Source organism: Larus michahellis, chromosome 17, assembly GCF_964199755.1.
Source record: "Larus michahellis chromosome 17, bLarMic1.1, whole genome shotgun sequence".
NCBI lineage: Eukaryota > Metazoa > Chordata > Aves > Charadriiformes > Laridae > Larus > Larus michahellis.
In genome coordinates this window covers 5,517,176-5,538,931 of record NC_133912.1, presented here as the reverse complement: position 1 = coordinate 5,538,931, position 21,756 = coordinate 5,517,176, and the positions used below count along the sequence as shown (strand labels likewise).

At 48.0% G+C, this 21,756-nt stretch overlaps 1 protein-coding gene across 9 annotated transcripts in view; it reads left to right on the top strand.

Annotated features, from left to right (window-relative positions):
- GRIK4 (glutamate ionotropic receptor kainate type subunit 4) overlaps window positions 1-21,756 on the top strand; it is a 205,180-nt gene that overhangs the window by 64,009 nt on the left and 119,415 nt on the right. For all 9 annotated transcript variants that reach the window (XR_012584065.1, XR_012584064.1, XM_074561102.1 and 6 more), the window contains exon 2: window positions 7,047-7,178. Coding sequence is in view for 7 of the 9 variants with exons in the window: in XM_074561102.1 (XP_074417203.1) it covers window positions 7,097-7,178 (82 nt within the window). In the remaining 2 variants the exon portion in view is untranslated. The remainder of the gene's footprint in view (window positions 1-7,046; window positions 7,179-21,756) is intronic.

Here is a 21,756-nt window from a genome sequence, read left to right as displayed (position 1 = left end):
CCTCTTTGTCACACTGTGAAGCTGTCCGGAGCTCGTCCGTCACTAAACAGCCCTGTCAAATGGTCCTAGCTCTGTATCGGGGTGTTTTGCTCATGGGGCTGTGCACGTGTCCATCATGTTACGCGCCTTGGTGTCTATTGTCTCAAAAAACATCTGACTTTCTTTGTTGCTGTGGTGCTGTAAGGCTTTGCTGTGGAGCAGGGCAGAAGGACAGGGGACGGCAGCATGCAGATGGGCTCCTTCTGTGTGCCCGAAGAGTTTTGCCAGTGTGGTTGTACTGGCAAAATTTCCTAGCAGAGAATCAGCTTAAACCTGTTCCTAGAATAAAATAAGCTGCCCCAGCAAATGAGTTTTAATGCTCTCAAGTCGATGTCTGTAATGGGACTTTTGTAAGCACGACTCTGAGGGGGCAGGTGGGGTTTTCGCACTCATAATTCACTCCCCAGTGCCAATAGAGCTTTCAAGTATTGACCGACCCTGGGGGGCCTGATAGGTCGTGTGACAAGGCTGCGGAGGAGCGGATAATTGAATGGAGAACTCGGTGACTCAGCCTGAAACTCTAACTGCTGAAGTCTCCGTGTGTTCACGGGTCTGTGGTTGATAATGCTGGGGAAAATCTAACTTTGAGATAGCGGAGTCTATATGCAGCTTGTATGAGGAATTAGGATGGGTACATATTGCTTTTATCTCTGAGCAATGATAGGAAAAGTTGATCAGGCTTTGCTAATACTGGGGAGGATTGAGAAGGGTGAGACAAGAGAGAACTCAGGATTGTGGAGAGAGAAAGTTAAAGAAAATAATCCACAGGAATGAGAAATGTCAGGAATACATTCGTCCTTCTGCTTCACTGCCTCCAGAATTCTTTTCTCCTTGAAGTTTCTTGCTGCTTTTTCTGGAAGTCACGAAGGGGGGAGGGAGAAAAGAAGGAGAGAGAGATAAAAGAACACAGCCAGAAGAATAAAAATATATCCATTTTATGTATCAGCTGAGCAGGTGTTTATCACTAATATCACCTTCCCTCAAATATCACCTACTCTGGTGCTGACTGCCTGACCCTTCCTGGAGCTGTGCCGTCACTGTGGTGTGATGGAGAGACAGGGGTCCTTTTATCCCCCCGGCACCTGGGGAAGTGAGATACCCCTGGTCTGTCTCTCACCTCAGATGAGTTCATCCCCGGCAAGCCACAATGTGAATATTGCGAGGGCAATGCGAGAAGAGGAAAGGCATGGTGGCTGCAAGTCGAGCAGGCTCTTTAAAGCTGATGAAATCTAAAAGGAGACATAGTTTTTATAGGAACATAGAAATTGCTAGACTGGAACAGAACTGTGCTTCATATTGTTAAGTATCCTTTTTTAGTGCGAGCTGCTTCCAGAAGCAGCGTAAGGAGGCTTGCCCCGAGGGGTGATTCTTCTAACCCTCAAACATAAGGAGTTAACCAGTGCCTTGCAGCGTGAAGGGTTTACGTGTCATCCAAAATCTTATTTTCTCTCTCTTTTTTTTTTTTTTTAAACTTTGCTATTGTAATTCTAGCTACTCATTCTCTTTATAAATGTCTGATCCTTCTCTCAATCTTACTGAGGTTTTGACTGCAACAATACCTAGTGGTAATGATTTACCCATGCTAATTATGCATTTTGCAGAGGAAAACATATTGTTCGTAGCTTTAAATGGAGTGATTTTTCAGTTTAATTGAACTTACATCTCTGTATCCCTGGGGCAGGCTTGCAATTTAGTTCCTCCTCTCCCCCTGAGACACACAGGCACTTTCTCAAGCCCAGCAACAGTCACCTGTTGAAATGTTTTTCAGGTTCTTTCCCTCTCGTCAGTTCCATTTAAATTTGAGCCTCTCTGCAGATGAAGCTTTGCAAAAGGAAATAGCTCTCTTTGCTTGTCGAAAGAATGAAAAAGGCTCTGTTAAGTTGTTTGTTGATATTTTCTGACAGTTTTTCAGAATTCCTTGCTGCTCTGCAGCTGTTAAATTTGTTGTCTCAGCTGTGAGGATTACTCTAGCTTTGCTTGAGCTGCATTTTCTCACCATTCGTCAAGCTTCTGGTGATGCACAGATCCATCAACACCAAAGCCACCTCCAAACTCCCGTTTGGGTAAAAGTCTGCCTCCCGATTGCCTGGATAAGATTGAAGTTGCTGCCAATTTTCAAAGGGTGTTTGTGGTTTCTCAGTGAGCTTGCAGACGATGGCGTAGGGGTTTTGCAGTAGAAGTAAATGGAGGTTGCATCAGGATAAAGAGCACATTGAGGTCTTTGAAAGCCTGGTCCTGGCACTGCCTTCCAGGACCGTGGAGCCAGGTGCCAGTGCAGCTGGGGATGCTGGGCTCCGTCTTGCCCATCGCCAGGGCTCCCCAACTTGCTGAGGCCAGATGTGGCAGGGCAGGTGGCAAACAGCTTTTGCAGGATGGCGGTATCTTGGGAAGCGTGACCAGAAATAGCGACGCATGTGGATTTCTTGAGTGTCCTTGTCAGGGTGGGCAGAGGGAACAAGAGGGAGAGCAGAGAGGTGGCTGGTGTTCAGGGATATCTTCACTATTGGTGTGGCAACAGTGAGAGTTTTATGCTGTGATCTAAAATTTTATTCTGCCTTTTGGCTTTTGCTATATTGTCTAAGAATTTTTCTGCAAAAATCTCAAAATATCAGGATGATGCGGCAATAGCAACGAAGAAAAGTACCATCTCACACAGTCATTAAAAATGTATAAGTAGTTTCAGAAGCAAGTTGCTTCCTCTGAGAAGCAAATCGTCCATAATTCTGCTTGGTATTTGGAGACTTTTATCTCCAGAGAGAACTCAAAACTATTCAGTATAGTCTTGATTTATTTTATTCTCTTGAATTTTCAGAGCTAAAGATGAAAAAGGGCTTAACAGAAAAATTTCCTACTTCTGCTGTGCAGAGGGAGAAGCCAGGGGCCAGCCCGTGATCCACCAGCTATCCAGCAATTCATGTACCACCCTGAAGTATCTATAAAACTCTTTTCTAGCCAGCCCAGTTCTTTTGGGGTAGCAGATTCAGACTGCTTTATAAACAGCTGTCCATCAACCAGGCTTGCTTGCCACCCTAGCACACTGCCAGTACAATAAAGAGGAACCACTAATGCAAGAGCTGTAAATATACAGGCTGACAAAACTTCTCACATGGAAACTTTAGTAAAGTTTGGTTTGGTTCCACTCTTGGTGGAAACTTTAGTAAAAGAAGTTGGTTTGATTTATTTCCCGCAAGCTGTGGTGAGGGTGAGTTGGGATAAGTCATCTTCACATGTGCAAGAATTAGTGCAGCAAGTTGCTAAATATCCTTGTTCTCTTAAAGTGTTTTCTTGGCTTGTAAGGCTTCCTGCTTTGTCTTGCATGAAGGAAGAATGTCATCTTCCTTCGCTATCTGTGGAATTTTGGGCTGCACTGGAGTCAATACCTGAGTCGTACCTGCGATTCATGACTGCACTTGGACAGAAAGCACGTTTTATGACTTCTCGTGGGGACATGAGAGAGAGACAGATGCATCTTGCAGCTGTAAGGAAGCAAAAGCTGTTGGGAGGATGGCTAGCTCAGCAAGGCGAAAATTACTTTACAATGAAGGGTAAGGAGTTTGAATTGTGTTTACCACCCTTTCATGCCTGAATTCAGAGAGCAGGAGGCGGGAAGAACCTGGGGACTGGGGAGATGAAGAGAGCCGTGAGGACTGAAATACCTTTGTTCCTTTGAGAGTAGAAACCTTGATGTTAGGCTAGGAACAAAAATCCTCACTCTCTTTTCCCTCTCATTCTACGTCTTGAATTCCAGTGTCTATTCCCACAGCTTGGTGGCGCAGGTGTGGCGGTGGGGAAGTGTCCCTGTGTTGCACTCCCTGGGTATTTTGCAAGCACCTCCATCAACCAGATGGTCTATGGGTACAGGTCGCAGGAGCCCGTGTAGTTCTGCTGTTTGGCGAACCCCAAGGTGTATTTCTATTGCTGACAGCTGTTCCTTGGGTTCGTGCTCAAAAATCAAAGTACTGGGAAGCCTTTCCTGGCGGTGGGTAATGCGTTAGGTGAACGCAGCATCCCTCTGTGCTCCATGTTCTAGGTAATTACAACCCTGCCGCTCACGTAGCAGAGCACAGCAGGTGCCCTGTACTTATTATTTAGCTTTGCTATTAACTCTGAGCTGGTGATGCAAAGGCAGTTGCTTCTCTGGGAATCTCGTAATTCGCCTCTTCACCAAACCAGGCTGCCAACAGGAGAGGTGGCTTTGAGGTCTGTCCCTCGGAGCTGAAAGTCGTGGGATCCTTTCCCAGACCTTGGTTGTTTGCCTGCAGTGGTTACCCTCCCGTAGTTTGTCTTTGAAGGGCCTAGAATGAGAACCACCCGTTTTAGCATGGCGATCTTTTGGCAGAGAACAACGGGGATGTTAACTCCAGCATCCTCCTCAAATGGCAGGCAGGCAGTTCCCTCCACTGCTTTGGCTAGAAAATGATTTTGTTTTTTTTTTTGTCTGCCATTCCTTGCCTTAGTCCAGAGGTGCAGTTAGGCTGCTGCCCTGCTTTTTCCTGCCTTTTAGATGCAGATACGGAGTGTTTGCTGCAGGTGGGATCGTTGTATTTATCTGCACAAAGGCATGATCTTAAAACTCCTTGCCGGGTGATGCTAGGTGGATGTGGCCAATGTTAAGGAGGAGAAGCGCACGCTGGCAGAGCAGGGGCGGGTAGTGGGGAGTGTAGCCAAAGGCTGTCATCTCTCACTGTCTCTACCAGAGGAACGAGCTCAACGCCGTAGCAGGGAAGCCTGCTTTAGCACTGGCATCTTCTCAGGCCTGGCTCTTTTTGCATCTCTGACCTCTGCGTGTGGGTGCTTCTCTTAATCCTTCTCATTTTGTGGGAGAAACACTGATGAGTGAGCGTCTGCCCCCGCTTTTCCCTGAGACCAAGCCATAGCCCATGTGCTGCCTGTTGATCCCTATGCCCTCCTTGGCGAGTGCTGCGGGCAGCTGTGGGTTGAAGGGAAGGGTCGCATGGGCAGGAGGGGACAGTGGAGGAGAAAGAAAGCAAAACACACCTTGTCCTGTATCAGGTGCTTTGCTAGTTGAGATGTAGCTGTTACTCGCCACCGGCTGGCTAGGGCAGCTCAGGATGCTTTTTGCACTGAAAAGCCCGCCTAGGGTAGCGGTGCAAGAAGTGGGAGCTCAAGGAAGAAAACAAGACTGTGAGATGTGGGGGGCAGCTTTGGAGCTGATCCTGAGCGCGATGCAGCTCCTGGGGGTTGCAGACCTCAAGCTCCTCGTGAGGTCCCTCCAGCTCCTTCTCTGGCTCCACAGGGGAGGGTTGGGAAGAGACAGCTGTGTGCGACAGTTCAATACTGCAAGGGCTGGTTCCACAGCCCAGGCTGTAATACCAGTGCGAGTAAATTTGACGTGATCCTGCTGTTTTGTCAATAACTTGGAAAGTTTTGAAATAACTGCTTCAGAGCGCTCAAATGATACGTTGCTCCACAATCTGTCTCGGCTGCTGCCAGCCCTTCTAAGTAACCAATTTACCATGTGCTTAACCTTTTAGGGCTCTTCCTCCCTAGGCATTACTCTGTAACTCCTGCTTAAAAAAAGATAAAATTGCTATTGCCCTTCTCAGAGGTGGCTAATGATTTCCAGGTGTTTTTTGTCAGCTTCTGCTTTTTAAAAATGTGTTGAACACACAACTTTGGAAAATGGGGATGCTCTTCAAATGTCCAGCTGACGTTTGAGCCTGGCCTCCCTCGATTTTCTCAAAACTGAAAGAATTGGGACTCAGAAGCCAGGGCTGCTCGTGGGAGCTTCCCAAAAGAGACGTGATCAAGGCCCAGGGAGTGGAGGCATGCAGGGGCTCCGGGCTCAGCCCTGCGTTGCCTTCATTTCTATGGCCACGTATCAGTATTTCTTCAGCCTCTCTTCCCTGTCTGTAAAAAGTGGATAGCCCCTCTGGGGAGTGCTGGGATGAGCTGGAGGAAGTCTAAACGTAATCTAAAAAGAGGTGAATTGAAAAATTACAAGTAAAAAGCGATGTCTTTCTCAAACAAAACTCCTGGTAACTTCAAAGGCAGATTAAAGACTTTGCCTGTGTCAGGACTTCAATATTTGGCCCAAGAATTAGACAAATGGAATAGTGTGAGAATGTTTGCCAGAAAATTGGAGAAGGGAGAGATAAGGTAACAGATGAAATACTCAAAGTCAGCATTTAAGGACATTGCTGCCTGTGGAGATAATTTTATCAACTTGAGGGACAACCGTTTCTCCTATAAAGTAAAATTTACCCTCTATGCAGCTGTTTAAAATGGTATGTGTTAAAAATTTGTTTAACTGTGCTGTGGTAGAGTGCTGTGGGACAACCAGGGCCGATATCTGTACTAGTAATAGCTTTGTGGATTCTCCGCCTGCTGCTCTTCGTTTTGACAGTGTTTCAACTTTGAAAGTTAGACCTCTGTGTGTTGGGGTGGTGTTACCTTGTAAGGGGAAAAAAAAAATGGTCTTGCTCTTGGTCCCGTGCTGAGTCCTCTTGTGCATGAGAGGGAGGGAAGGAGCTGGTGACCGTCATTGGGGCTGGAGCAGTACCAAGACTTGGTTTCTCATTTGGTGGCCAAAGTGACTCTCTGTCTCCGACTCCCATCCCTCAAATTGTGTTTTGGTATGAAAATGTTTTGTTCTATACTAAAACCAGAAGCCTGTATTTTATTTATTTTATTTTAAGTTGCATGCTGCTTTGAGTAAAAAAAAAAAAAAGTGGGGGGGGAGAGAAAAATTAGATATGTGACTCAGTATTGATTTCCACTTGTTTTTGTGGAAATGCTAAAAATGCCAAGATGAAATATTTGGACTTTTCCATGTGTTTCTTTTCCATTTTTTGTTAGAAGCTCTTTGCCCAGTTTGACTCCAATTCCTGAATAATTCATAGTCTGTAAATAGCTTCCTCCTCCTCCTCCTTTGGTAAATAGACTCTTTGTCCCAAGTGCTTGGCAAGCTCGAAGCAGTGTCATCCTGCTGAGTCGCTGGTTGGAGAGCCGAGGCGCTCACGGCGGCGTGTGCTCTCTCTCTGCAGAGTTATGTCATGCCCAGACCACCAAAGGGCTCCATGAGGATTTATAGAAGATGCCCCGTGTCTTGGCACCTCTGGTGCTCCTTCTGCTGTGGCTGATGAAGATCGCTGCCAGCCCCCATGCCCTGAGGATCGGTGAGTACAAAGCTTGCTCTGACCTGCGTTTAGCCATCCTTCTGCTCAGTGTTTGGACCGCTCTGGGTAGAAATGCTCGGACAAGGGAAGCCAAGCCTCGCCGGTAGTGGCTGGGCGCCCTGCCTTGGTGGTGGGCTGAGGCTCTTCCTGAGCTACAGTGTCCCACCTGCATTTTGGAAACGTTCTCTCCTTCATCGTGTAAATGAAATGCAGTTTATATTGAGTGTACATATTTGCATGGATTTTTATGGTGGTAGTGTTACCCGACGGGAATCTCTTTCTGTACAAATTTGAAGTGAAAGCCACTCCTCGAAGAGGCACTGAGGAATGAAACTTGCCATGCCCTACCCTTCTTGATGCTCTCCTAAGCCCCGCACAAAAGGAAATAGTTTTTTTTGTCACAAATTTATTTGTCCCCACAGTGATGAGCAAGGAGTGTTTGAGCCCAAACTGAATCTAGTTAAGTGGCGCCACAAGAACATTAATAACTCCAAAATGCTCCATTTGTAAGAGAGTCCTATGCATGTAGTCTCCTCTGGGCTTTATTAAAAAGTGTTTAGGAAGAGGGACCGTAATCTTCACTGGCTGCCTCTGTGGATTAGGGAAAAGAACTGCATCCAGAAACCTTGTAAGGAAGTTTGCTTCGTGGTATTGACGCTTCACTCTGTTGTTTAGAAAGGAAACTGCTTTTCCTGACTGTTCTCTCTGAAGTTACTTGCTGGTTTTATTAACTATTTGTTGCAGATAAGAAGCAATTCTATTCCTGTCCCCATTTGCAACTTTCACAGGTGACACTTGAAGTAAAATTACTTCTCCCCTCTGCTAGCGGAGCATGGAGTGGCTCAGAAATACAGCAAGGGAGCGTCTGTGCTGGCAGGAGTCTGGGAAGGGCGGCTGGGTGTTTTATATCCCCGTATCTGTGATTCATGTGGGGCACTCGTGCTGCATAGTCTCAGCTCCGCAGGCTGCATTTCATGCTGATGGGCAGTCCTCCACTTGAGCCAGCGGACGTGTGGGGGATGCATGGTATATTATCAGGATGCTGGAGGCGAAAGATCCTTCGTTAAGCCTTGTGCCATCTCCTTCTGTGGGGAAAGTACTGTGGGTGCTTGGGAGCGTGAAAGGAAGGGGAGCACGGAGAAGCACTGGGCTACAAACCAGTAGCTTTGGCCTCCCTCCCAGAGACTGCTCCACCAGTGGCTTTCAGCTCTCTCGCACTGAGGTCATGCTCTCTTGGACCCGTCTCTCCAGTTTCAAGATCCTCGTGCATTTAGGGATTCTTTGCTTTTGTTTTACCTTTGCAAAGATAACGGAGCTGCTCCAGGCACTGTTGCTCGTAAAGCTTACACCACGGCTGCCTAGTCCAGGATGGAAATGCTGGATTTCCTTAGCCTGGAGGGGCAAGGAAGTCTGTCTGTTGAATCCTCCTAGGACTGAAGAACTTGCATTAGGATGTTGCAAAGGCAATGTAGGAGTCAAGATTTCAAAGAAGGAGTAATGTTGTTGAGGGAATGGGAAGGAACTTTGCCGATCCTTCTAAAAGGCACTGGAGGTTGTGGCTTCTGTGCCAGACAGTGTTAAATGTAAGAGTGGGCAGAGGCCCTGCAGTCAAGTCACAGGTGTCTCCAGTCACCTCCTGCCTCCTGAGAATGGGACACCAGCAGTCCTGACCTTGGAGCTGGCTGATTCCCACACGTGAGCTTAAAAGAAGAATTTCCTGAGGGAGGGGAAGCTCAGGTAGGCACACGCCTAACTGCTTTTGCTTTGCTCATGGCCACAGAGCTGCCTTACCTGAAAATGCTGTCTGAAGCAGATGGGCAAAGAGCTGGGGAGGGGTTTGGGGTTTTGGTTTTGTTTCTTCAAGACAGTTTTATTTTAACAATATATCCAGCAAAAAAAGTTAATAAAAATAAAGTACAAAATAAAAGGAGAGAAAAAATATTACTAGCAGCCCTGAAATCATTCCCAAATGCATGCTTTTGGCAAGGCAGGGAGATATGGTATCTAGCAACATAAATCAATGCGCTGCATAGAAAAGGAAAACAGACCAGCATGAACATTTAAATATTAAAAGGAAATGCAAGCTAACATTTAAAATAATTCTGAAGGCCATCTGGTAATGGGCGGCTCAAATGCACAGTTTATGTGATTGGTAATGTGAGGTGAACATAGGCAATGCCGTGTCTGGTTTCTTCACCAAGTTGCTAGAAGAGATTATTGCCTGCTGTGCTTGGCTTCAGGGTGGAAGGAGGCACCGTGGTGCTGAGTCAGGGGCACTGGGCTTTTAAACTAAGCCCCGAGCTTCCCCGCTGCTGCTTTCTTGAGCTTTTGGGTGGATCTTGGCCCTGCTATCTCTCAGTGGAGTTTCTAGGCAGCAGATCGCTTAATCTTTGAGCTCCTGGTGACAGGGAGTTTTGCTAGCCTGGATGGGGCCAGCAATGAGTGTTGCATTGCAGTGAGCTTTACAGGCATCATCTATGCAAAAAAAGTGAGCAGAATATAGGATACAGGGTGACCTTCCCTGTGCCTTTGGCATGCATAGGAACAATCTGTAGACTATCGTATGCTCTATTTCTCTCCTTGGTACACAGGAGAAAACAATGGTGCAAACCTTTTTTTCAGCCTTTTTCTTCAGCTGTAAATTCTGTGTATTCTCTTCTGATCCAACCCTGGAGAAAGCCTCCTAGTTCACATTGTTCTGGAGACCTTTGTGGGGAAAAACACCGACCCATGTGCTTTATCCAAATAGTATCTTTTTTCTAAGAGTGTCTCTGTTTATCGGTCAGCTCACTTGGTCTGCTTTGGTGAGGTGTTATCTCCCTAGATGCTCAACAGTCGATTGTGGTCGGGGATGAAGAAGCAGGGAGGAATGGGCATGTTCTTGGAAGTTTTCAAGAGCTCCAGGAGGTATGTAAGGAATTGCCTCGAGACATCCTGTGGCCCTTGAAAGACCCAATGTATGTCCTATCAAAATGTCCTGGGAGTAAAACCCAACAGTTGGTGCTTGTCCAACGTGTGCCCTTGCACATGCTGTCTTGCATCCAGCCCCACCAGAAGCACGGAAACACCAGCTGCCTGCCCCCGTGGCAGGCCAGCAGGATGGCTGGTGCAGTGTGCTCCGGGCCAGCATCTCCCCTGGCTCTGCTTTCCTGCAGCATAGATGGGCTGTAGAAGTAATTCTGGGTTTGTTTTTCGTTTGTTCACTCATGCTCAATAAAGTGTCAGGAAATTTACTTGAGTTATTTACTGAGTTATTTACTTGGTCTTGTAGAGCAGACTGTCAGAGCCCTAAATTGGTATTCTCTTGCTAGATTCATTGGGTGTACTAACAGCTCATTTAAAATTCATATACAAGCCAAAGTTGTAGTTTATACATGGCATTGCCCTAACTAGCAGTAGGCTCAGTAGAACTGACATACTATCTACTGACAAACTCCGTGCAAGGCCTCCTTCAGCTCTGCAGCTCTTTAAAGTGCTCTTTTCTGTAAATGCCTCTGTCTGCCCAAATCCCTTCCCTCCCTCTACCTCCCAACTTTGCAAACTTTATACAAAAGATGCATCTCTAGCATTAAGGGTATTTTGTTTGGTGAAACTTGGTGGTCTTCTATCCCATACCCAGTGAACATGCATCTATTATTTGCTCGGCTGATAATTGAAGGAATTTGCACTGCTGTCCCGGTGCTTGTGGTAGGGTTTCATCCACTAGAGAAGCAATGTGTGTTTGAAATCCCCACGAATCCAAACTGGTGGTGGGGTGTCGCTAGAAGTGCCAGCCTGGGACGGTTGTCCTTGTTTCTGGGCACGTTTCCAAAAATCTAGAATACCTAAAGGGCTGTGAATCTCCTAAATCTGCTCTGATCGTGGAACTATAATGTCAAGAAAATGTTCTTGGGATTCCCCGGAGCACGTGGAGTCGTGGGAAAGCACTGGCGTTTAGCTGCGCGTGCTGAAGGACGTGGGAAGAGGCAGATGAGAGACATGCATCCAGCTTTTTCTCTATCATGTGATTGTATAGTGCCCCTCTATTTGCTACCTATCACCCTGTCACAGACCTATGTAGCAGAGCATCGTTTGTGTGGCCTCGCATACCTCAGTAACGACCCTCCTGAGGCGCTTACAATACTGAGCCGCTTGCGTAGTGAGCTAAAGCCCCCGTAGCTGCACGGTGTGTGCTTCTGCCCTGTCCAGTGGAGTTTGTACGTTGGTGTGTCTGAGCCAGAGGAAGAAGCACTGACCATTAAAAATGTGTAAGGCAAAAATGAACGATAATGGCAATGAACAGAATTGTGGACCATTTAGTTCAGCTTCCCCAGCTCCCAGAGGATATACATGATTCTCCTAAAGGCACAGCAGAGGAGATCCCACTAGGCAGCATGTTATTTAACATTAACATTTTCAAGCGTGATAGTGCCGCTGATGATGAAGGTGCAGCCGGTCCCCTGGATGCTGTAAATGAAAAATGGCAATGTCAGCCCCTGTGGGCAGGTACAAACGCTTCCTCCCAGCTGTGTGGTCCAAGATGGGGAGAAACACGACCGTGCCCTTTGTGCAGGCGGGGAGAGCTGTGGCTTTGTGGTGGCTTGGCTTGTACCAGCCCCATGCCCTGACTGCGGCGAGCTGGCATGGCATGAAACTCCCCTTCTCTCGCCTGCGCGGAGCCGGAGGAGTGTGTCTAACACAGGCAGATAAAGCACAAACTCCTTTCCTTATGCAGCGCTGCTTTCTGGCGTATCCAAGGCCTTTGTGGATGATACCAATGCAACCGCAATAAACTGCTGTCCACCACTTCGCTATTCCCCAGCAGAGAAACGGCCTTACCCTGGCTTTGAACCCAGCAAGGCTGCTGCGATCGGCTTAAGGCAGGGAAACAATCTCCGAGTCTCACATGGTGGTGCTGTTGCTGGAAAACCTTTCCGCTTGTAATTACAATTAGTGTTTAAGAAAACAAAGCTTCTGGCGGGGGTTAGGTGACGCTCTCCCTGGCCAGCTGTCCCAGCAGCGGTGGGAGCAGAGGCGTTAGGTGCCGCCTGTGCAGGGGGGGCACAGCTAATGACTGCTTGCCAGAAGGCAGCAGAGTGGAGCAGAAGAATTGGGCTGGCAACAAAGCAGGTCGCTGGGACACGTGTGGTTAGCTGGATTCTCTGTGCGTGGACCTTACTGTTTTTAAAGGATTAAAAGTAATCCTTAAAAAAATCCTTGCAAAGAAGCCATTGGAGCTGTGCGGCCCCAGTGCCCAAGGCTGTTCCCATGCGCCTGGTGGCAGCAGCGGTCATTGGAGATGTGCTTTCAAGTCCCGTCGTGTTTGGACTGTGATAATACCAGCCTGAGGAGTGGGGTGGGAGGAGGATGGAGGGGTCAGGTTGAGGGGTACCTTCTGAGCGCGAGGGACAGTGGAGGAGTTAACTGTTTGCGAAATCTTGGCCTAGTTGCATCTGGAGAAACGAGGCATGGACGGAGGGCTGGCCCCGTCCTGCGGTGCCAGGAGCAGGTGTGGGCAACAGCTAGGTTGACATTCAATGTGGGTAGATAATTTTCCACATGTATGTTGGTGTCCTAGTCCCTAGGAACCCAAGCTAGAGGCTTTCCCAGGCATGCCCCGTGGTTCCCCTCATGTCCAGACAGTAGTTTCCCATCTCCTGGAGACCTGCCCTGGGATGTGGCCCACCAGCACACCCAGCCCTTGGAGCAGGGAAGCGCTACTGGCTGCCCGAGTTCAGTTCCATCCCCTGCTCTGTTCATGCCTCACTGGGCTCATTTGAGCACTTGCATCTAGGGTTTGGCCTATATTATCTTATTTTTTTTGAAAAGGCTATAACATTTCATTCAGGACTTTCCTGGAATCTGAGTCTAAAGAAACAGAATTGTGGAGGAGGAGGAGGAGGAGAAGTATCCACATCTTTGTTGATGCATGACTTATTAAATTTGTCTGGCTGAAACATTGTAAATGTTTAATGTCCCCTAATATTAAAAAGGCCCAGTTGAGTTCATTAAGGTGAAGTAGATTCATAGTTATTTGTCATTTGCTGCTGAAGAGTAGTGAGAAGTAGGGAAAAATACAATATTCATTTATTAACTATTTGCCCTTTTAATTTTGTTTTCATTATTCTTCTAGGAGAGTGATATTTTATTTGTGTTTCACGATTTCTGTGCATAAATTTTTATTTTTAAAAAAGTCACCAGTGTAGATGCGAGGCCCTTTTCGCAGTGCCTTGTCTAGACTTGCCCTTTGGTTCTTTGCGGTTCTGCCAGGTTCTGCTGTTTCACGGTGCTAGGAAGAGTGGCTAACAGTGCCCCGTCTCCTAGCCATGCCTTCCCTGCCCTGAGTGGCCTTGTAAAGGCAGCTCATCCATGGAGGCTACTTCCAGGATAAAAGGAGCCTTTTTCCCCATGAAAAGGCAACTGAAGCTGTTCAGAGGGGCTGCACGCTGCTGGCAATTGCTGTGGTCTCTAATCTAACCCGTTCTTCTCTGAAATGACCGGGCGAAAAGTGGTTGTCTTGAATGCTTGTGACGTTGGATGCTAGGGCAGAGCATTGAGGCTCCCTGCACACGTGCTGGGGTTGGTGTCTGAGGAGAAGGGGGTCGCTGGGTGGTCACCATATGTGGGCTGGGTTTGCAGGCTGCTCCCGCTGGCTCTGGGAACGCCAGTTGTCCTAGGGGTGCGCTGGGCAGGTTCTCTGTCTGCAGAGGCAGGAGGCTCATTAGCACCACCGCAGCGCGAGCGAAAACTGCAGGAGCAAAGGGAGCGCTTCCGAGCCCTGGGAGAAAGCGAGCGGAAATCGGGTTGAGCTGCAAGCGAGTACTTGGGGGATGTAGAACTCCGGCATCCCTGCTTCATTTTGCTTTGATTTTAAACAGTGAGGGGCCTGTTTGGCATACTGGCTGAGGACTGGGTACCAAAGTGGGAGGGACTGATGGGTTCCTCCACTGTAGATGTTTCTACATTAATTGCCTGTGCTCACAGAATCACAGAACGGCCGGGGTTGGAAGGGCCCTCTGGAGCCCATCCCGTCCCACCCCCTGCCAGAGCAGGGTCACCCAGAGCAGGTGGCACAGGAACGCGTCCAGGTGGGTTTGAATGTCTCCAGAGAGGGAGACTCCCCCACCTCTCTGGGCAGCCTGTGCCAGGGCTCTGCCACCCTCACAGCAAAGAAGTTCCTCCTCATGTTTAGGTGGAACTTTCTATGCTCAAGTTTGTGCCTGTTACCCCTTGTCCTGTCGCCGGGCACCACTGAAAAGAGCCTGGCCCCATCCTCCTGACACCCACCCTTTAAATATTTATCCCACACTGTAATAATATGAATAATAAATAATAAGCAGGTTTATATCTTAGATCAATGCTGCAGGGCACAGAGTGAGGAGAGGTGTGGATTCAGTGAGACAAGCCATCTCTTTATGTGTTTTGCACCTCTGTGGCAGTTATTTTTACTGATCTGTTCCTGCTCATTAATGTCTGAGATGCAGGCTACATCGTACATCCCAAGAGGCCTTAAGCTTTGTTCTGATTCATTATATATCCCCATACATATGATACAGGTATAGATCTCTCTGTGCAGAGCATCTGGATGGGCAAGTCAGCTGGTAGTTATGGAAAAGAGCCATGTTGCTTAAGTAGCAAGTCGGCACAGAGCTCTATTTTTTCGTTTGCTTGTTTAATGGAAGTTATTTGCTCAGGAGCACGGGTAAAGCGGTGGTGCCTGGGCACAGCGGCCAGCTGCTGCCCCCGTGCTCTGCTGCTTTGTACATCTGGAAAGTGACCGGCTTCGAAGCAGGTGCTAATTCAGCAAGAAGAGGAAAATTTGCTTTAAGGAGAGGAGCCAGGGAGAGAGGGACTGGTCGCTGGAAAGGTCATATATATAGATATAGATATGTATCTTACAGGCATAGTCCCGGGCACTCACAGGGGAGCGACAGAGGATGGACACGGATAGGGGCACGTACGGAGTTTTGCTTCAGGGGTCTGAGTTTTGACTTCTGTTCCTGAATGTTGATGATTCTCCCTGAGCCAAGGATCAGGATCTGAGCGCCGTATAACCTTTTTTATATCTAAATACTGTTACTGCCCCTGGGCAGCACTTTGTGTATTTGCCGCTGAGCCATTTTTAATACAGATCTTTTTGTTTTGTGGAGTGAAAGCTAGTCATAGCAAGATCTACTCTTTCATTTCTTTCATTATTTTTTCATGTATATATATGAATAAAAAAGTCAATTACATGAATGAAAGATGTTTGGTTCCCTGCCTAAACAGCTGCCAAAATTAATTCCAACGCTGAGCCAAACTCGGCAAAGCTGGAATTTCTGCAGAAAGCTCCAGTGCGGCGTGAGATAGGCTTGTGCATTAGTCTGCATTACAGATTACCGCTGCCCTTGGCTATCCGTGTGGGCAGGTGAGGAAGGATGAATTTCATACGCTCTGTGGTGAGCTTGGCTTCACTGCAGAATAAGCCTGAATTAAACAGCCTTAGCAGACCCTTGCTGGAGTGAGTGCCATCACACTGCAAAGCAGTGCTCACTTGATAGAGAGCAGCTGTCTTGGCAGCTCAGAGCACCTGAAAACTTAGTGCCAGCATCAGCAATACTTCGAGCTTCAGATTTGTTCCTCCCCGTGGACCAATTAACTTGCATTTAAAGAAGTACCTGGATCGAACAGGAGATTTTTGGGATGTGGGCAGGAGCTGGGTTGAGTTACAGAACTTGAACACGCACGCAGGGGAAGGAAGCCCTCTGTCCAGGCAGCAGCTGCTGGTGTGGGAGGGCTGGGAGCAGTTATAAGGCTGATTACTGAGGACGGGGCACCTGTGGATGCATGGCTGAAGAACATGGTTGCTTGCTTTTAGGGAGATGCATATAGTGACTATAACTAATGGTTTGGAGGTTGTTTTCAGGAAGCGAGGTGGAGGATAGCCTTGCAGATTAAGGCAAGTTTCTAAAGGTGAGGTGAGATAAAGCCAAAGTCATTACCTGTGCGCTGTTATAACCTTTCGGAGAAGGCAAGCTGGAGGATGGCAGATGGGGAGGAGGAAGACAGCAAGGCAACTCCAGCTTGTAACAGTCCGTTGGAGCAGAGCTGAGATCCTCACACTGAGCGTAAGGTAGGGTTTCTTTCTCTTTGAAGCGATACGCCTTGTGCTCAGAGGTTTATTCCTCGTTCTCCTGCTGTGTAGCTCTTGGCAAGTTCACTTGTCCTTGCTCTGTAGATGGCTGGACTGCAAGCTCGGGGGCCAGCTCTTAAGGTGCGCAGCTCAAGGTGCTCAGCTCCCCGAGGTGTTAAAGCCCTTTCGCTAGCATTAGGCACTGCCGGGCTGTTGGGCAACCTTCCCAGAAAAGGTGCTTTTGACCTGAAAGGGCACTTATCTCAAGTGCCCCTCTGCAGCTAATTGCTTGTGACTCAGTTTAAGATAAACACATTCCTGTAAAGCTAAAAGCCCAAATTGTGCTGGCTTGGATTCAGAAGCTCTAGCTCTTGACATCCAGGTGTTTTGAACCTATAGCATTTTAAAAAGTCCCAACCCCAGAAGTTGAGAACAACCAGCTGACAAAGCAGGAGAGTCAGATCCTGGCTCCCTGCACGCTGGGCCCTGGGCAGGGCTCTGGCCGCTGTGAGGGGGAGGACCTGCCCTTCCCTGCAACGCCTTGCTCCTGGCTTTGTGCTCCCCTTCCTCCTCTTCTCCCTCACAAAGACCTCACAGTGATGAGACTGAAGCTACTGGCTGAGATTGCTGAGGAAAAAGGGAAGGATGGAAGAACTTGAAGGAATTCGAGTTTTGCTATTCTGTAGGATGTCGGCTGGGAAAAGCACAGAGCTGTAGGCTGTGCTGATGGGCAGGGGAAGCAATGTGCATGTGGGAGAGAAGGGGGCAACACCTAGGGCACGATCCCTCCCTAAAATAGCCGTGAGCAGGCTAGAGAAATGGGTGCCTTCAGCCCTTATTTGTTGTTGGGAAAGCCATCCAAGAGGTCGATGTTGTGTTAGGGTAGCATCGTTCCCCAGAGCCCTTCTTTGGGGTGTTATCGCTGGAGGAGAGATGGGTGTGGGAGGCATGAGAAGCAGAAGGTGAAGAGCCCGGCTGGAGGAGAGCTGTTGAAATGAGGAAGACCTGGGAGATGCTCATAACCATGGCTGGTTATGCCTCGGTGTGGCAACCTGGGGCAGTGGCAGGGCATGGACCACAGGGCTCTTGGGGCCGGCAGAGACCTCCCTGCGGGGAGGGACGTGCAGACCTGGTGCTCGTAGGGCTGGGGGAATGAGGGAGCTCTGTGGCCCATGGATAAAAATGAAGTGCTAAGCTCAGTGGGCAGAAACTCAAAGAAGGCAGATGCTCATGTGTCAGCAAAGAGGTGTGGGCTTGAGCACGGATTTAGAGGGGAGCAACAGGGGGGATCTGCAGTGGAGGGGCAGCTTAGCCCGTTGCCAGCTCTGACTCGACCTCTGCCAAATGAGGACGGTGGATGTAAGAAGGCTGCAGGGAGGGATGGCTCATTTTCCCAAAGACACCACTAATGAATTCCTCTTGCACCTCCAGACGCTGTAGGGGTTTGAAGAGACTAAATGGAACTTTATGTGAAAATGATGGCTGAATGTCAATTCTGCTGTCGAAGCCAATTTGGGAGCTGGAAAGTGCTAAAAGAATTAAGATTGTTAAATGGAAATAAGTCTACTTGGTTGAGATGAAATAGGGTTTAAATGAGTGAAATTATCTGTGGATTACCCTTGTTAGAGTACTGCCTTATTTAATAAACTGAGTTTTAATCTGCTGCAGGGATTCCTGAAGGAAAAGCTTAGCCTACAGGGGTACATGTATGTCATGAAGGGGAAGGACCAGCTGTGCTGTCATCCTCCGGAATGGAGACACAAGAGTAAAGGGGAGGTAATAGTTTGCCCATGAGCGCGTTGTACTTTCTTGAGCATCTTGTTTGCTGCTTCATGACTGGTTTGGTCTTTGTGCAAGCTTCTGGGGTAGTTCTCTTTCGCTGCAGAAAAGGAGGCCACTTCTGGTTAGGCGATGCCTGTTCTGGTACCGCCTGGGCAGCATTTCTAGCACAGGGCCATGCAACACTTCGTGCTTCCTGGGGTAAATGTAGTCAGACCCTGAGCGCTGGAAAGGAGTGCTGCAAGGGGACGAGCTCTTGCTGTATTTAGGAGGGAAAAAGAGTGTGCTGGAAATCTTGAGGGCTGCAATTTCATTGCAAAGAGAGAGTCTAGTAGTTTTTAATGGGCACTGATTATCTGCTTCTACAAGAGCAGGTCTGTTGCAGAGGAGCACCCGGTACCTCTAGCTAACTTTAACTGGCCACCTGACTTAATGCAGATGTTGCCTGTCTTGTCGCATGTGTTTCTGACCCATCTCTCTTTAGTGATAGTCACGAAAGCATAACTGCTCCAGATGCTTCTAAAATTGTCCGTGGAGGGAAGGACCTGGTCTTAGTGCTAAGCACTTTGATTTTTCAGCACAGTGGGACTCTTCTCTTGGCTGCTGGAGCTTGCGATATGCAGGAGGGGCACACGGCTTAGAGGGGAAGGTCTGAATGTGAGGTATAAAAGGCTAATGCACAAGGAGGGATGGGGCTTGATATTCCTCTGACTTTTCAGAATGTTTTATGTTCTGTACTTGGAAGATTCAAGAATTTACAAGGTGTTTTCAGGCAGTATTGAGAGAGAAATCAACTCCAGAGTCATTGGTGGGTTAGGAGTCTCAGAGGTGATGCAAGAGATCCAGGATCAACCCTGTAGGAGTCTGTGGATAACCTGTCTGGGTTATGCTCCTCTCTGTTCAAAGGAGACTGTGTTCTGTAAATATTACATTGTCGGTAGCCCTTGTTGTTGCTGTCAGGAGAGCTGATAAAACTGGATGGCAGGCGGAGCTGAGCCATTGCTTGCCTGAGCCTTCCCATCCTATATTTTTGGTTTTTTTCCTGGGACTGTCCTGACAACCTGGTCTCTATAATTGCTGAAAGTTCTTGCATCTTGTGCTGCTAAAATTGTGTTCAGGGAGGAAGTTAGAGCTGGGATAGCAGGAAGAAGGCAAGGAAGGGGCTCTATTTTCCCATATATTTTTCCCTTGCTGGGGGGATTGCTGTTCACTACCTCATACTGTAGAACAGAACAGACTCACTGGAGCTGGGCTGTATGTGCTGTGTCCTCTGGAATTATTCCTGCTTTCGTATCATAGAGGTGCAGGCCGGGATGAATGCCTGAGATCTAGCCTGAGGCTCATCCCACATGAGCTTTAGACTTCTGTGATCTTCTTGCCAAGCCCAAGGGATAATGAAGTCTGAAAAGTCATAATGTGGTTTCAGCTTGTGTTTGTCTGAGGATCTACACATTCTCATTACAGTTTCCACCCCCTTCGCAACCCTGATTTGAGCTTCTTCTGCTTGGCAAGAAGAATCGCAAACCTATATCCGATAGGATCAGCTGCCCCATCTCTCTGCTAGAGGGTTTTGTAGTCGCCAGTGTCTTACAGAATTTGTGCTTATGGATGCACGTGTGTTCACACCATAATGTTTGACGGTACATTTGATAGCCTCCATTTATTTTTACCATGGCGGGATGCCCCTAATCATACTCCTTCGTTCACCTCGCAGAGTGGTTTTCTGGTTGTGTTCAGCTGCCCCACACATCTTCCCATTTGACCGGAGGCAGAAGTCCATTCTGTCGTTTGGCTTCGACACTTCAGAACATTTTGTTCCACATCCCTTGCACAGAAGATAGCCTGGCAGTTGCAGACCTTTAGCATTTATTATCTGTTGTGTTCCTGTCCGTTTCGGTGGCATGTGGAATTTTTTGGCATGCTTGTTTCACTGGGGGCCCTGGTACAGTGGGAAGAAGTCTTTTATTATTCCAGGCATGCTCAGAAATATCATGATCTCAGCGATCACACAAGACAAAGCCAAAGAATGGTTGAATTGGCAATGAAATATCTCAAAGTACTTATGCAAAGTCTTGGGTATCCCATGCAATAGCCACCGCAGATGCCTCATCAGCCCCACTTGTGCTGCTTCACTGCACAAGCTGGTGTTGGGCTTCTGGGGCCAGGTGAGGCTGCAGTGGCTTTGCCCGGGCAGCCAGCAGTGCCCCGAGCACTGCAGCGCTCAGAGCTTTGCCTCAGAGCCTCCAGCACGACCAGTCCTTAAGAGGTGATGTTACAGGATAGCTGCTTACCGGCTCTGGCAGAAAGCAAGGGCCGTGGTTGTCCAGCTTGGCATGCCTGAGGAGCATTACCAGGGTAGGACAGGGGTCTAAGCACTTGGGTTTTGGAGCAGAAAGCTTGTTTTCGTTGTAACGGCTGTGGTTGAAAAGCCTGTGCTTCTCTCATGCGTTTAAATCCCATGGAGCATCTCATTAGGAACAAATGATGCCTCAGGCTAGTGGAGCTATAGAAAAGTAATCTTTATTAAGCACCCTCAGTGGTCAGAGTTACTTGATGAGCTCCAGAGTTTTATTTGCAGGCAGCTTGGGCTGTCATTTAGCTGGAAAGCGCTTTGAACTCCCTCCCTTCCCTGTCTCTAGGTTACTGTTTTCTATTTCTGTGTGTTTTCAGTCCCTACAGCCCTGTGAATACTGCTGGTAAAATTGTTGACACTGGGAACAAAATGACTGGAAGAGACTGGGTGTGCATAGGCCAGGAACATGCAGCCGTGCTTGCAGACGGGATTACAAGGTGCCTGTAGCGCATCCTGAGTTGCCCTGAGCAGGACACAGGCACAGCTGTTTCCATGGGAAATGGTGTACAGAACCCACAGATTGCTGTGGGAACATCTATGGGAAGTTCTGTCTCCGGATGCTTCATTGCGGCATATTTGGGGCAGGAACAGCCACTGGGAGAGCAGCACCTCCTCTAGGAGCCATCCTTTCTGCCTCTCTGTGCTGGCACATACAGTAACCTGCACATCTGGTTGTCTTTCATCTCTGGACTTTGCAAGTTCTCCACAAGTGGTAGAAAATGAGCTATAAACTGTAAGCACAAAGACCAGTGAAAACCAAAACACATTTAAAACAGCATCCTGTCAGATGTTTTGCTTTTTGCTGGCTAGCTAGAGGCAGAAGGAATAAACAGCTCAGAAAAATAAAGCAAGAGGTGGGGTGTGAGCATGAAGGTGTTGCACACCTCGGCGGCATAGCTAACCCCGAGAGTTGTTTGAGGCTGTGTGTGGGATATTTCCAGATTGACCTGGAGGCAACCCTGGCCTCACCCTCTGCTTGAGTGATATCAGGGCATCTCAAGCTAAGTCCGGGAAGAGAAAGGGAGAGAGAAAAATTAATCTGTGGCCACTGTACTTGTCTTTATGAAAAGGAAATGAAGTGAAGGCAGGAGACTCAAAAGTTTGCCTGCGTCTGTCTTGTCAGGCACGTGGAGCTGACACAACGATGGAGTCATTACAGGCTCCTGTGTAAATACAGGCTCTTCCTATTTTTTTAAATTTTTTTTTCATAACATGTCTCATTTACTTAATAGCCTGTAATTGCTCTGGAGGAGCAGTCACTGTTTATCAAGTCAGAGCCTCTTGGTCACGTCAACCAGCTCTAGCGTTCATGGTCCAGAGGAGTTCTGTGGCATCGGGGTGGGCACGAAGCGCAG